Source organism: Haemaphysalis longicornis, unplaced genomic scaffold (assembly GCF_048455015.1).
Source record: "Haemaphysalis longicornis isolate Haplotype H1 unplaced genomic scaffold, Haemaphysalis longicornis Haplotype H1 scaffold_2, whole genome shotgun sequence".
NCBI classification, from domain to species: Eukaryota; Metazoa; Arthropoda; class Arachnida; order Ixodida; family Ixodidae; genus Haemaphysalis; species Haemaphysalis longicornis.
The window spans coordinates 69,970,610-69,987,433 of record NW_027526295.1 but is presented as its reverse complement, the minus strand read 5'-3'; the positions used below and the strand labels follow the sequence as shown (position 1 = coordinate 69,987,433).

Below are 16,824 nucleotides of genomic sequence, written 5' to 3'. Positions count from 1 at the left end.
CTTTGCGTTTGGTGGGGTAGTGTTTGGAATGTCCAACACACATCACGTGCTTAGCACGGACAAGTACCGCCATCCCGCAGAGCCCGATGTAACCAGTGACGGCGCACTCACATGGTTGCCTGCATGTGTGCGTCGCCAGTGAATACAACTTATCGTGTGCCACCTAGCCCAGTGCATAAATCCCGAATTTTCTTTCCACTCCATGTTTTTGCCACGCGGCATATGAAACGAGGCTTAATGAAGGGAAAAGAGAATTAGGAAAGTAGGAGGAAGAAGGGGCAGGGAAGTCACAGATACAGTCTACGCTCGTTACGGCGGATCCGGCAACAACGGACTTTCGGTTACAACAGACCATTTCTGTTGGTTTGTCTGGTCCCTATGCATTTTAAATGGAGTCCACTCCGCTCATAACGGACCCGGCTAGAGCAGACTGTCGGCTACAACAGACTAAGTTTTAGGCGAAAGTTGTTTCGACTGAATATTTATAGCGGACTGCCGCCATATTGCTTCCCAGCTTGCTTCACTTCATTGAATATGTTTTATTTTTAATAGAATGGCATCCAAAAACTGCCCTTTCCAAGATGGTACAAATCCTGGCCAGCCATAGAATATCGCGGCTTCAGCAAGAGAAAGTTTAGAGTACAGGACACAGCACTTGTCAGCTGGTTCGTTAATTTTTCTGGTGCCACGTTGCTGCTGGCTTGGTTTTTTGCTGTTTTTTGGGTTCAGGGTATAGAAGCACTGGTTGAGATGAAGTGAGGGCCACGAAGTCAGGAGATCAGGATATTTGGTGCTCCTTTTCAATTTTATGTTTGATGTGGGACAGTGGCTGCCAAGGCAGGACTGTCCAACAAAATTTTGGCATAACTTGTCACTCTATGCGTAGTGTGGTGTAATGCTGCAATTTTCAACTTTCAAACTTTTTTGAGTGGGCTCATTCTAGTCGGGTTCCTTGCTGTAGCAAATGATGTGGTGCCGCAGCCTTGCATGGTGCATTCTATTTCACCGTATGAACACACAGTGAGGTTTACGGTGAGAAAGAAGAGGATGGGGTCCTGACAGGTATTGCAATGAATGAATTTGACTGGAAACAGCATTGAACCAAAGTCTTAACTTTTGTAATGAAAGTACAACAGCTCAGTGATCTTGATCATCACTTTACTCTAAGAGCACGGTTCTAGTGTTCCTTAATGTAGTTCCTTGTTAGTTTTTTACTTGCACGAAAAAAGTACCAAGTTTTTGATTACGCGAAAAATCGGCGGTGCTGTGTGGCATGTAAAATAACTTGCCGTCGTAAAGAGTATATAAAAAAATTCCTCGGGGCACCTCAGTCTGCCTTAGCGGTTTGAATGTGCTAGTGTTATGCCTTCTGCTGGCATGGTATGCCTCGTGCACTTCAGCCTTGCTGGTGTACTTTCCTGGTTGACTGTGCTCGGCAGGCACACCCACCATCGAAGCATCTTCTATGCAGAGACACGGTGCAGGTAACCGTGACACCTCCAACAAACACCAAGCAAACTGACTGCTTCGCCTGGCGTGTTAGTCACGAGTGACACAATCTTGTGGAGCCACGATCGGCTCTCACTTGTTCTAAAGTCAAAGCTTTCTTAGTAGGACTGATGCCGGCCTGTTAGAAAACTAATGCGTTTCTCCACAGAGTGGTTGGATGGACCAAAAAGCTCAGATAAAATCTCTGGACTTATGGTGCGTGCGTGAAGCTGGGTTTCCATTGTGTCAAAAACGGCTACTTGAAAATCGCGAAAAAGGAACAGTTCTAGACAAGACAATACATGCATTGATCATGAAGGAGGAGTACAATAGCATACCTTTATCTCATAAACTATGTATCGGTATACATTTACATTGTTCGCAGATGTGTTTACTTGGTGTGCCGCCAAAAATCGTCGCATGGGTTCGTTCTTCGTTTACGATTCGGGTCTTTCGTTCGATGATCGATTGGACGCACTTTCAGCAAAGTTTGGATGCAGTCTTGGCTTTCACACTTCTCCCAACTTTGTTTAGGATGGGATGATAAAGTTTCCCTTTGTTTTGTTGCATTTCTTTTCTTTTGGCACCATTTCAACCAAAAGCTGCATTTCGCATACATTAGTGGAATTGCACGTGTAAAATTTCGGGGCCATCTGCTGCTTGTAACGCCGGATTTTTCACCTGATGGCGTGGGTAGGGCTTGCGCTTTAAAAAAACGATGAATTGAACCCAAGTCTGCAGAGCTGGTGTCGAGTGCGCTACCTCAGCCTGTTGCCAACGACAGAGTTAGCCTAGTTTGTGCAGCGCTGATGTTATATCACGTGGCAGGTGAACGTGATGGCGTACGAGTAAAACAGGTGCAGCTACAGAGACTTAAGGCGCACCTGTGGAAACTGGGGAAATTCTGGGGAAACGGTGGTGTGAAGTGTCATTAGTCTGCCTGTTGGAGTAATTCACAACAAGAGATGAACAAAGGCGAGCAAAAGAAAAAAAAAACTAACAAAAAAAAGACACAAACACAGGGTAGCAGTAAATAAGTCTTTAAGGAGGATTGCTAGGAGACGCCGTAATGCTTTTGCCTTCAAAAAACGGAAGCAGGCCGAAGCGCCCCAAGGAATATTTTGCTTGTGAAGGGGGTTAATCTTGTTCGCACAGTAGACTCCCGTTTTAATTAAGACGAACTCGAAGGGAGTTTGTATGAGCAGAAATTCGTCTTAAGCGGACGTTTTTTGCATTGCGGATGTTAAAAGAGAGCAATAATGTTGTTCGTCTCAACTATAGTGTTCGTCTTAACCGAGTTCGTCTTAACAGCAGTCCACTGTATATCCTTGTGCCCTGGTATCCTCTGTAAGCAACTGCCTTCGATTGTGACACGATACCTTCATTCGGTTTGATTTCTCGCAGACGGCGGAGAACGATGCCTGCCTGCCGTACATCACGTCTGTCACGGGCCTCAGGAGCAAGGACAACTTCCGCAGGGTCGTCTTCTCCAGCTTCGTCAAAAAGGTCGGCAGGGAGGGTCGCTCATTTATGTGCGGGTGACAAAGACCGCGTGAAGGAGTTCACTCCCTCTTCACCTGAAATTTGCGAAGGAGTGGGGTCACGGGGTAGGCTGTTTTCGAGAAATGTGAATGGCATGAAAAAAGTTGTGCAACACTAAAATCGTTCTCAATGCATGCAATTAAATTTGCTGGGATTGTTGTTTTATCTTGGGGGTAGCGAATACTTACCTATATTGTATTTTGAGAAATTCACATTGTACGTCGTCTTACAGCAGTCTCAATTTCCAATTACCCATGGTAGGGAATGAACTGAAACTCAGCCTGCTTCTAGAGTTGTGTTAGCAGTAAAACAGAGTATATACCGTATTTGCACAATTCTAATGCATGCCCCTTTTTTGCTAAAAGTAGCCCTCAAGCAGAAGTAAAATCGTGGCCGTCGTGATGTGCGCCAAGTGATTGCAATGGCCACTGTTCCACGCCTGTACCTGTAGGTCTCGAGGACTAATGCCACCAACGCTACATAACGCAGAAGCGTGCAGACACCTGATGATGATGATAGCACCGCCCAGTGCCGAAACAAAAACCAAAACTGAATTTGGGCCGAAAATTTTTGGGATCCGCATATATTACGGGGCCGAAATTTCGCATCCTAAAATTTAGAAAGAAGCCCCGGGCTATACGCGGATTTTTACGGTAAGTTTTGACGCAGCCATACCTCAATAGGCATACCTCTGTAATCTGTCGCACATTTTTCTGCTGCTGCAATTAGCAAAAAAGCGTCAATGCTCTCCAGTCCAGTTTCATTTCCAGCAGGAGCTTGACAAGCAATTTATGAATCATTTTTGCTGCCAAAGTTGCATGCATCAAATAAAATGCCTTCTGCCAGGTACTAGTGCCATGTCTTTGACATCTGCACAATAGAATCGGCGTAAAATGACATTACCGAATTTTCCTGTGCAAACATACCTGTGCGATCTAATCTGGGGCGGGTTAGAATCGTGCAAATACGGTATTCTTCGCAATTATATATATCAGACTATGGTGGTCTTCAAGGCTTTCGCGAGGCATGTATTCAGTGTCTCATTCTGGTATTCACCTGCAGTCGCCTTGGTATTGTTTTTTAGTAAATTCCTGCCCCCCACGCAGGTGAACCGGCACAACCAGTCGTCCGACCGAGCGCTTGTGGTCACCGACTCGTCCATCTACAAGCTGGACAACAAGAAGTTTAAGAGCCTGCGGTCTCCAATCCCCATCAGCGATGTGAGCGAGACACTGGCACTTTTGGTCATAGCGGGGTGCAGTTGGAGCCTGTGTTACTTACCGACAAAACAGGATGGGAACCCATCTTGTGCCCTAGGTTAAACCTGCATTCGCAACCGGTTTCCTAACCGGTCCGGCTTGTGATTTAGTCGAACTGGAACCGAACTGGAATGAAATGATTTCCTTTGAACCCAAACCATAGTCTACCCAGTATTTTTTTTTTCTTTTACACACTGACGTCAACACACATTCACTCAAAGTACAAAATTTTTCAACTTTTGGTTGTGTCGACACAGTGGGGTGCAGTGCATTCCAGTTGCATCACTGCAATGCATCACTGCAATGCTGTTGCGCAGTTTCTAAATCATAACCCAGACCGGTTAGCAAACCGGTTTGCAAGCTTGAACCAGTTCACGAGCCGGTTCGATAGGTTGGTTTTTATAGAAGTGTGAAAAAATATTTTCTAGTTTAAAGTGGCCGTAAACACTAAATACAATTCTGGTGCATTCAAAATATTGCTTTTTTTTCAATAAATATTGTGCAATTTTAAAGACAACAGTCAGTAATTAGGCCATATATTAAGGAAAACAATTGAAGCAGTGCCAATTTACCAGCTACTTTCCCGCCCAGCTTTTATGTTGTACCAGGGGCTACTTAAAGCAACCACCAAGGGTCATAACTGTCTGTGGGATATACTTTCTCTTGCTTCCTTTTTGTTGTTGTTGTTGTTGTTGTTGTTTTTGAAATGGCAAATCGCAATCCTCTCTCGAGAATCACCCTCAATGTTAAACCCCTAGAGTTAGGCCTAAATACGGGCGAGCCACTTCCGTATATTAGCCGAGGACATGTTTAAATACCAGCTGTGTACTTTTCTTCAGCAGTTGTAGCATAAGAACAAGTTCCTACAGCAGCCCCATAAATATTAGTCATGAATTCCATTGTTGGGCCACCTCAGATAATTTGTTACCAGTCACCTTCTTGACATGTGAGCCAAATTTTGTTACAGTCAGCTTTTAACGCTCAGTAACTCATTATTATTTCGATCACTGAAATACATTTTGAAATGGCTATTACGGATGTGTGTGTTGCCATCCCTCGTTCCGTCAGCTACATGGCTGAGTCTTATTTACAAATAATCGATTACAAACTTAAAGGTGATTCGATGCGGGAAGCACCAGATGGGACTCTTTTGTAAAGACGCTCTTTAATTTGCCGACAGCACTACTCCCCTCTGTAGCAAGTAGCAGTCTCAGCAGAGTAGCAAGCTGGCCTAATCAGTAATAGTGCATCTGCGAAAACAAAGCAAGGCTGAAAGTTTTCAAGTTTCAAGTTTAGTTATTTCCAAAAAGTAGTAGTTACAAAATCAAGGGAATACAGAAGAGGTCCCAGAGCCAAGGACTTTACTGGGACCCTCCGTTTGTAGGTACAATTTGACGGTAAAATTTATACACAGCAACTAAAACGTTATTACAAACTACGGACGTGCAAATACACTTTCACATCACAAATCAAACCAGAAACCCGCATCATGGTATAAAAGGAAACGAAGAACAAACAAGTCAAACAGTTATCAGATAACAAGTACAGTTATTCTAGAACATTATTTTTGAGAGATTTTTTGAACAATGGAAATGAAGTGCAGGACTTTATACTTGAAGGTAACTCATTTGAAAGAGACAAAACAGAAGAGCAAGGGAAAAGTATGAATGCTGGGCAAGTGGGCTAGTGCAAGAGCGGCCTGCCTTTCTACAAGTGTCATCTAATTCCTTCTGGCCGCTTTTTATCCAAGGCGAAAAAACGACTTGCATTGGAGTTGCTGTACTGCAGTCATAGGCAGTGACTAGACAGCACCTCTCAACTCGAAAGCGAGCACTTTGACTTTGCACGCATGAACAATATAATACGAAACCCGGCAGAACCACAATCACGGACAACGATGAGGCACTGCTTGGAAAGCACATCGGAAGCTTTTCTTTCTTTCTTTCTTTCTTTTCATTGCAGAAGGAAAGGTTGCATTGCAGTCGCCGTGCATGACCCAGCACTATCCCCTGTGCACCCCCCCCCCCCCCCCCCCCGAAAAAAACAAACAAAAATACATGCAATAAACGTACACCAATTGCATCAAAAAAAGCCAGAACCGCTTTTTATTTTAAATTAACGGAGGAACTGTCACAAACACAACAAAAGTGGCAGCGACTAATTTACCGAATGTCGCCCTAACATCCCAAGCAGCAGAAATTGCCAAGCCCAAGCATGGCAAAACATCAGTGGCCAATGTGTTCGAGCTTGGCAATACCTCGGCCGCCAATATTGGCTGGTGTTTGGGAAAGGTGACAAGCCAACAATTGGCCAAGCCCTGGAAGGCCAATATTGGACAACGCTTGGCAAAGTACCTTGCCATGATAATGCCAATGGGTGGACCCCACGCTATTTTCATGCACATTTTTGGCTTTGTGGCCAGTCCTTATGACCAATGCTTATTTTACGAGTTGCCTCGCGGCCTGATTTCTGCTTTATACATGCCAGTATACAGGAAATTATTAAACGGGTGCGCATTACTTATTTAATGCGCACTCGTTAAATAATTTCCTGTACAATGGCATGTATAAAACAGAAATGGGACCGCGAGGCACAATAAGCAAACTGCATCAACTTTGCGAACCAATTATACATACGTGACTTGCCAAAAACAATGGAGCAACACAACACACCGGGTCTCTCTGTGTAGCTTTTTTATTATTCTCATCAAATATACGAGAAACCTTGCTTAACAGTGGCAAGAATACGAACACAAACATGAAAGCAAACACAAATAACAGTCGAGAAAAATTTTTAAAAAGCGCTGCTCATGAAGCGCGAACCGATTATCATTAATTTAACTGCATGAGATGCCTACAAAACAGGAGCATTCAGGTAAATGAAAACAGGACCCTCATTCCCGGTAATTCGCCGACCTGCCAAGACCACAATATGTTTTTGAACAGCACTATTGTAGAATAGTCCAACTTGGAAAGCTTGTCACTGCTGCATCCGCCACTTGTCCACGGGAAACACCTGTGCGTCGTAGCGCCTGTAATAAGTAAACAAAAATAGTTCACTATAATGCTAAATTCACGCTGCTTACTAAATACAGCACCTATACAAGCCTTACCACATATCCGTGTGAAAATATTCAGCCTAAAGTTCTAGCTTGTTAACACTCGCTATGAAACATAAAATGTACTGCACTATTCATTTTTCAATACTGCGTTTTACGGTAGGAGTTACTTGGCTCGTTCTTGAGAAAACAGTCCGGAATTTCACCGAAAATGGGCTTCACTCTTATTGCAGTAGCGCAAGCGACACGCCAGCGGTTCCGTGAAATTTTGTTGTGCCTTCGCTCACTTCTGCCCCGTCAGACGCGGAATTCAGACGCGAACGGAACCGACGGAGAAGCCCAGCGGTAGTGTAATTACTTTGTCGCTCGACAATACCTTTACGTTGCTCAAGAAAATAATGAAACGAAAGCTTCATTAATAGGTAGAGTTTAATTAAGCCAGCGTAATACATCCGCAACTCTTATACTGCACACGAGTCTTGCTTCAACGCATGCTGAACGTCGTGAACCTGCAGTGGGAGCACGGCTGCTTGTTCGGAAAACACAAAGCCGGAAAAAGGATAGCTAGAACTGGCGTCACACAATTGGAAGCACATGTATGTGACCACTTTTTTCTTCGCAAGAACCAACAACACTAAGCAGCACTCGCGAGCGCCAGTTATAAACGACAGCTGAAGTTTTGGCGGGAACGAGCAGCGAGCACTCCCGCACCGCGAAAAAATGAAATGGTGACTTACGTTTTCAGCGGCGGCCGTAGCAGGCAAACGATGTTATTACACCAGTCAGGTATACTTCACACAGCCACCGACACCAAAACGCACCTCACAGACACGTACAGGAGTACTACCGCAGTTTCAATGCCACAAAAGAGACGCAGCCGTCGGTGCAACGCGCCCGTGCACCGGCCCCGCCGAGGGTTCAAAGAACGCGCAAAGGCACAACGCTCAAGTAGTTCGACGTTCACCGTTGCGTTAGGACACACAAATGACCCATTCCTACTGAACGTTTAACACTCTCTCTCATGCTGTTTTGAATAAGCTGCACTTTAGTTTAAGTACGCTTTGTTTCGTGGCACGGTGCTGTGGCTCTTTAGGTAACTACTTTTTGCTGCGTTTTGGCCTGTGCACCGCGCTCTAACCGTCGTAATCCGTCATGTTGGGGAACCGCCGCGGGCAACGACCGCAGTGCTGCCCTCGAGTGGTGCTGCTTGCGCGCCGGGTGCGCATGTACACACGCAAAATAACGCACACGAGTGCTCTACAGTGAGACTTCATGTAACATTATGCAAAAACAGGCAAGGCTGTCGGCATTTACACCTGCCAATACTTTTTATTTAAATGTGCTACTTGACACAAGCTTGAAAATGATTTGGAACTACTTTTTTTGTTGTGCGCTGCGCGTGAAAACAAATTCAAAAACACGCAAACTTCAGTAATATTTTGAGTGAACTTGAGTGGTCATTCAACTAACTAGAACATGCCAAGACGTGCGTAAAGGCACTCATAAATACCTGCGTCACATATAGGCTACTACTCTTCATAAAATTTTATGATCAAAAATTACGTCTGAATGAGCGCGCTGTCCAGTGTGATTTTTTGCGCACCGGCCAATGCGTGTCCTCAAGGCCGGTCGTATAGCGCTCGTTGTCCACGAATGACTTTTGCATACAGGCCGGCGTCTGGCCAAGCTATCGGCTGTCCAGTGTGATTTTTTGCGCACCGGCCAATGCGTGTCCTCAAGGCCGGTCGTATAGCGCTCGTTGTCCACGAATGGCTTTTGCGTACAGGCCGGCATCTGGCCAAGCTATCGGAAGCCAAAGGGAAGCCAAGGGGCGTCCAATGATTGGCTATCGGCCAATGCTGCTTGGGATGTAAACATCCAGTCGCAGTATTCGAAATGGTAGCCAGAGTCGACGGCGACACTTGAAGGAAAGATCTTATCGACGCAGTCGCAAATTACTCCATGCAGCGGGATAAAATTTATGGCCTCTGCAAGGCGGGCTCGTCGCAAGCGCGATTTGGATAAAACTTGCCGAGCAGGCGGTGTGCACTAGTGAGCGCTGAGATCTCTCGCTTTCACAGAGCCAGACACATTTGAAAATTCCACTCGACTATTTGAAAACTCAAATAGTAGATATTCGATTCACAAATCAAATCATTCGTGGAGCTACTGCTCGATTCGTATTCGAATATTCGAGTATTCGCACACCCCTAATACTCCCTGTCAAAAAAAGAAAATGCATTAAGAACAGTGCATGCACAGATACAGATATGACTACAAAGTAATTTAAGCTCCAGACCTCGCACAAGAATAGACATTATAGAAACGGCAAACAAAGCGCGGTACAAGGACGAAGACAGCATCTATTTATGCCTGTTCCTGCCTCGTGCGTGCAGTTGACGGGCATCAGTGTGAGTCCCGGACCCGACCAGCTGGCCATCCTTCACCTGAGGGGCAACAACGACTTCGTCCTCTGCCTAACCACCACCAACTCGGCCGACTGCAACCGCGTGGGGGAGCTGGTGGGCTGCGTTTTGCGCCAGTGGCACAGGTGGGTGGCTGATAAGCCCGCACCGGTTGGGGGCCAGTTGGTCCCCAGCTGTTAATCCCAGTGTAATGGGACCAGCTAGCTCCCAACTGGGACCAGTTGATTTCGCAGCTGGTACCAGCCGAGACCAGTTAATTCCCAGCTGGGACCAGTTGGGATGAGCTAATACCAGCTGAGCAGCAGTTGCATATTTTCACCCGGGTCAAATGTGGAGTGTATCCCACACAGTGTTCTCTTTGCGCATATGTGTGCCATATGACATGGCGTGCATATCACTGCAATGTTTGCTATGGTTTACGAATGTATCAGTGAATGTATCCACCTAGTAATCGTAACTGCACAGAAGGTATGGGGCTGGGTTTGGCTGTTAGTGACGAGAGTGTTTCATTTCAGCCACCCGCGATGTTGAAGCTCTTGTTTTGCTCCTCATGCCAGCAGAGGTCCTGTGTTTGTATTTTTCTCGCTGTTGGACAAAAGTAGTATACAGTCTAGTCCACCTATAGGAATATCCAAGTGCCAAGACAAACCCATCGTTATAACCGATAATTGGTATAAGCGGTTGCGAAATCAAAAGATGAAAGAGAGCTCAAAACATTTTATTCGCATGCAAGCAAGGTCGTACTACTATTTATTTGCGGGAAAGAAGCCATACTCGGTCAGCTTTGTTTACCGCACACGAAGCTAACGCACATCTTTTTTCAAGAGCGTCTGTGGGTGCTTCACCTAGCTGAGAAGAAGGTGCTCGGCGGAAATAGTGTCATGCGTTGAGCCTCCTACGAAGTCGCTACCTGAGCACGCTGTGCAACCACGTTGTGAGAGTCATCACTGTCTCCACTGCCCCCAGCATGTATCCCAGCAACGATCGCCTTTTCAATGCGGCACTCAGACGTTACCAAAATGTTGGCCCTGATGCCCCCTCCGAAAGCAAAAAAACGGAGGCAGTAGAAGAGGCACCCAGTCAAATTAAATTCAAAGTGGTGTGCATGTGACACAACAAGCACACGCGCGAGTGAGCGGCGCAGCGATCTCACGAGCGGATGTGAGGATGATGCCAATGCGACGGCGCCGGGAGGGTGATTCGGAAGGAAAAATTCTCCCCTCCTCCTCTCGCTTCCTCGTAAGTGCCGCAGTTGCCTTGTTTTCTGAGGACTGGAAGGGGTGCGAGGTGCATTGCGGCGCATGCCGTTGGCACGGAGAGCTGGCGGCAGCTCGTATTTTGGCTGTGCGTTGGAACCGAATTCAGTCATTATATCCGATATCGCGGCACTAGAGCACTGTAATAAGTGTTTTTTTTTTACCACAGCAACCAAATAAAAGTTGTTCTTCATGATATCTGATAGTTGTTCGTCGTTATATCTGATATATTGTTATAAACAATATCATTGCGAGGCAACTAGACTATATTGCACCCATGGTATGTTGTGCAATGAAAAAAAAACAAATGGCACAAAAGCAAAGTAAAAGTAGACAGGACAGGCGCTATCCTGCAAATGAGCTGGTATTACCGTATAATGCGGAATATAGGTCGACCCCCTTACCTTGTAGCCGAAAAATGCAAAAAAAAAATAATTAGGTACCAACCACTGTTTTATTGAGACTATAACTTGTTTCGTCTCAGATTACTCATTTAAAACTGTCTGAAGTATCGTCGGACGACTGCTTCTGGCTCGCTGTCGCCCACACAGCAGGTCGTCCTCGGTGCAGTCCAGGGAATTGCTTATGCAGCACTTCTTAAACACTCGCAAGACCATGTCATCGTGAAGCGAGCGCAAAGCGTGGGACACTCGTGTGCAGACTGGAGTGACAGCCAGTTTGTGCAGGCGGTCAGCAAACATCTTGGGCTATCCACTCGTAGAGACATCGCACGACGCTAGCGGACAAAATTTGCCCCTTTGTACAGCAGCATAGGTGCACAGAGCAGTGCCCATGAAACGAGGCCTTCCGAGCGTTGCATACCGAGAGCTGCCCCTTCAGCTAACGCCGCTAGCAACACTTCTTTTGGCGATACCGAACTGGCGCAAGACGGACACGTCATTGGCCTTGGAAAACCCCCAAATTTTCTTTTAAATGCTGCTGTAAACTGGCACCAAGTGCCTAAACTAATTTTGAGCAAGAGGAGGAGGAGCAAGAAGAAAATAGCACGCACACATTCGCCGACAGCGAGAGAAGCAGCAAAACAAAGATGGCATCGCGTCCGATTGATGGTGGTGGCAATGGTGCCTTTGGAGTTTGGATGGGCTCGATGGGCTGCCCGGTCGCCAGATGATAACTGCCAGTGACTGCAATATAGGTCGAGGGGTGACTTTTCGGCAAATTTTTCTGTAAAAAATCTCGACCTATATTCCGCATTATACGGTAGATTCACTTTATCTGAAACAAAAATTCCACTGAAAGTACAGAGAAAAAAAACAATTTCTTCTTCCTTTTGAACCAGTGATTCTTTAGGATGGGGTCCTGTGGTCTTTGATGGGTATTTCTGGGGGTCCGCAAGGCCTGCTGCAAAACTCTCTCCCCTCGTTTTTGTTTTCTGAGCTGTGCTGGCAAAGCGAGAAAGGGGTTTTCCTGCGTGGCACATCAGTCGGTTACACTTCTCTGCTTAGCGCGTTCGTTAAAGTCTCCTTTTTGCACAACACCTCAGCTGTGCAGGAAAGCCAGATACACAAGCAATTGGCAAGCACATGGTACATTGCACCTCATGCAATGTATCGCATGTAATGAAAAATTGGTCCTGTGGTTTCAAAGCTAGCCGTTTGTGGTACTGTGTAGTGTCAAAACTGACACCGAAGCTTGACTGCATGCTGTCAAGGCTGAGCTTCTGCCCACCTAGGAGTTCCTTCAATTCACGGCGCTCATATTTCGTGCATTCGGGAGGCATTCTCAGATAATAAATGGCAGTCTATTATTGTCCCTATAGAATAAAGTGTATGACAGCTGCGTCTTACTATTACTCACCTGCGGGGCAGAAACTTGGAGGCTCACTAAAAGGCTTCAACTTAAATTGAGGACGACTCAGCGAGCAATGGAATGGAAGATGATAGGTGTAACATTAAGGGACAAGAACAGAGCAGAGTGGGTCAGAGAACAAACGGGTGTTAAGGAAATATTAGCAGAAATTAAGAAGAAATGGACGTGGGCAGGGCATGTAATGCGAAGGCAAGATGACCGTTGGTCATTAAGGGAAACAGAGTGGATCCCAGAGAATGCAAGCAGGCCAGGGGGCGGCAGAACGTTATATGGGCAGATGAGATCAAGGAGTTTGCGGGGATAAATTGGTCGCAGTTAGCACAGGGCCGGGATAGTTGGCGATCTATGGGAGAGGCCTTTGCACTGCAGGAAGTGTAGATAGGCTGATGATGATGATGATGATGACGACGACGACGACATTTCGTGCATGCAGGTCTCAGAAGCGGGATCTGCGCGTCATGGTGTCAAGCCAGCTGCAGTGCATGCTGGGGAACAAGCCCCGCACGGTCTCGGTCGAGGTCACTCCCAGCGTCACGCAGCCGACCTTCAAGAAGGCCCCGGACAACACCATTGCCCTGGTCTGGCCACACGACAGGGCAACTGCTTAGTGTGTCTCTGTCTTTCAGCGCCTTGGGAATCAATGGCTGTTCTTTGTTCATAGGCGGCTTTTTTTGTAACGTTGACCGTGCTTTGTAACCAGCACTACACTGCAAAAATGTGTACAGAAGGGTGTACACACCGCGTGATCTCTCCACTGCCCGTAGATCTACACCAGTGCACACTGGGGTTGTTCAGAGTTGCCTTCACGAGCATATTCTCGGGGGGCACCACTTGAATTCTATGAGACATGTTTTCATGCGGGCTATTTTGACAAGCGAAGTGAATGCTTCCGTTGACAGTTCTTGCTGTTTCTTTTTCCCTGTTTGGGGGCATGGCGACCAATCTTTACCGTTACGGCTGCTGCGATATATTTGTGGAGTCCTCAGTTAGCCATTACTTTATCTGTAGTTTTTTCGCATAAGCTTGACTAATGCCTTTGGTGTGTGCCTTTGTAAACATGTCACAAGACATCAAGACATTGTGTTGTACTGAGATTGCTTGACCTTGCTAGATACTAGTTATATTTTGAACTGCGATCCTAGTTTATTCCTAGTGTCATCTTTGTCGAAGACTTTTATATCGAGAATTTAGAGCATCAGTTCTGTTCTCCAAGGGCTCTCAAACACGGATACAAAATGTTAGTGTGGTTTTGCTCTTGCTTGTTCCTCAAGACAACAGATGTATTTCAGGAAGGCAAGCTTACGCACAACAGATTACACCTTGGCTTTCAAGTGGAAAGACTGCATCAAATAGGAAGACAGCATATTCAAAATTGCTGGCACAACTGCATGGGTATGTGACAGAAGATTTAATGATGTCCATGTCTGCTTTTTTTAGGATCAACAGACGTGGGAAAATGTTTAGCACCAATTATCTGCATAAAAGTTTGTTGTTGTAGCGTGTGACAATGCTTTTTACAAAGGCTAGGGTGTCGTAGCTGCTGCGTGTGCCATTTCTGCCATGTATGTAGCCTTTTTGGAAGTACCAACCGCAATTCCGTGCACTCGAGTGGTGTTTAAAATGTCCTGCTACTGCGTTAAGTGGAAGCATTGTGTGGCACATTGCTTCATTCTGAATGCATTCCGGTTGTCATTAATAGCGACTGTCTAAAATTGCAATCCAGCATGAAAGAGACATGCACGCGGTGCTTGTCCTAGAGAGTTTTCACATTTCTCGTTGTGCTTGAAAATGAACCAACAGCCATTTAAACATTTCTTATGGGGATTGAAACTGGGGGGGGGGGCTGTACAGAGCTATTGTGAGACTTTAAACAGACATCAGCTTATTGCCACAGGTGGAAATGTCGCAGCTTTTCTAACCTTCTCGACAGTTTTAGTTTTACGACTGAGAGCATATTTTTATAACGACAGAAACGTATGCTTGTATGGCTTGATTGGTGCTAATATGGCGGGATTTGAAAAGAAGGTAGTTGAGCTATTCATTGGCAAGGCATGGACCACTGACCAATGTTGTAATCGGAGTAATATGTTCCTTTGGAGCATCACTTGGACGACTCACTCTGTTTACAATTTGGAAGGCCATTCGGAAATGTAACAGTCGGTCCTGTTTGAGGCTTCTTGAGAAGGCCTGTAATGAGCTGCACAGAACTTTCTTCTGAATCATTCTTTGTGGTAGTAACAGTGAGCACTAATACGGGACAGTGGTGTAACACTTGTTTTTGCCAAGTTGAAGTGTCTCTTCCCTAAGAAATGCTATTTTCCCCATGGAGTGTAGGAGCTTGGACATATGTGTTTAGTATATCGTTAACTCATGGCTTATGCTTGTCATTGGGGCTGAAATTAGGAGATACTGAATTAAATTTAAGTGAATTTGAATTCTTTATTATTTCCGCCGGAATTAAAATACATTCAAGTTAGTATACGAACAAGGGTCCCACAGTAAACAGACTGCAATGGGACCCTTGGTTAATTCTTGCAATATAAGAAATACGCAGAAAGCAGCAGAACCAAACAAACAGTAACTAAAAACAACTAACTAAATAGCCAGGGATCATTTGTAACCACTTGTAATGATAAATTGACAGGAAATTTGTTGCGTTTCATGCCAAACGCAGCAACTAACAAAAATTACTTGCATACTTTTATGCATTGTATGCAGTAAGGGGGAATTTCGGTTAGTTGCCCTTACGTGATCGTTCTGAGGTCCTACGCTGATGTAGTTATGGCCCGAATGTCTTTGTTGTTTGGGGGTGTAAATAGAGATCTAACGAGAGAGTTTTTGCAGTGGTTTAGTGCACAGGTCATGTGTCGCATACTTGTAAAACAGCATCTATGCAGTGTGCCTTAGTCACTAATGTGAGCTTTTGCATCTTCAGCACATGTTTGTACGTGTGTGCTGTGTGATGAACAAAATATATTGTTACTGCTGGTGGGAGGTAGTACAGTTTAGCCCGCTTATAGTGAACACATAGGGAAATGAAAGTCACTTCTCTATATCCATTTTTCACTGTATCTGGACATAAAATACATGTATACGAATGGTAACGAAAAACAAAGATTTGTTCGTTGTAGCCGGGATTTTGTTAAAACCGAGTTCGCTATAAGTGGGCTATACTGTAGCTGGGCTTCTTTTCTTATTTTCTACTTATGCGATTTGGAATGAAATATGTCTGGAGGGAATTGTTAATGTATGCGCAAAGGATCGTAGCACTGGCAGTGATAATAATACCATCATCCTGATAAATGCAGGTTGCCCTAAGGTTAGCAAACATTTCTAGTAATTTGCTAAGTGTGGACTGCACAAATTTGGTGTGCTTGTGCTTTTTGTGAAAGTGTAAGATTCCTGTAGGCCTGGGATGGGCAGAGCACTGCTCGTATGGTGCAGCTGATAAAAATGCTGCAGTGTTCTTTTTATCAATCGATATCTTGTACAAGCTTTTAGCTCTAAGAAGCGTGTGCTTGCGATTCTGCTCTCCGCGACGGGCTGTTGTTGCCAATGTCTAATGTTCTAGGTGAATATATATTTATATCTATTTTGTTGTAAATGAGGAATAAATGACGCAGTCACTGTTTTTTACGGATTTTTTTGCCATAACATTTACTTGTTAGTGTCACTCCTTTTGTAGCTATGTAAAAGCAAAAATTTGGGCAAAAGGGATGTATAAAGTTTTGTGAAGATAAGGTAGCATTTTGTCTGTATGCGTCATGCAGTGTTGTACACGTTCGTGTAAAACAGGAACGAAAGCTCGTTCCTCGTTCCTCCCTTATTTGGAAACGAGTTCCCGATACAAGTTCCTTTACTGCGAAAGGAGCGTGTTCCAGTTCCACTTCCAACATTGGAACGTCTCTTTACATTAACGTTACATCTCATTTTTTAAATTAAAATATGGTGTCGGATTCCTGAGG

At 45.1% G+C, this 16,824-nt stretch overlaps 1 protein-coding gene across 1 annotated transcript in view; it reads left to right on the top strand.

Annotated features, from left to right (window-relative positions):
- LOC144168979 (unconventional myosin-Id-like) overlaps positions 1-16,621 on the top strand; it is a 112,323-nt gene extending 95,702 nt beyond the window's left edge. Inside the window, exons 19-22 of the mRNA XM_077697981.1 lie at positions 2,893-2,994; positions 4,137-4,250; positions 9,744-9,898; positions 13,293-16,621. Of these exons, the coding sequence (XP_077554107.1) occupies positions 2,893-2,994; positions 4,137-4,250; positions 9,744-9,898; positions 13,293-13,467 (546 nt within the window). The 3' untranslated portion in view covers positions 13,468-16,621. The remainder of the gene's footprint in view (positions 1-2,892; positions 2,995-4,136; positions 4,251-9,743; positions 9,899-13,292) is intronic.
- The last annotated feature ends 203 nt before the right edge of the window (positions 16,622-16,824 follow it).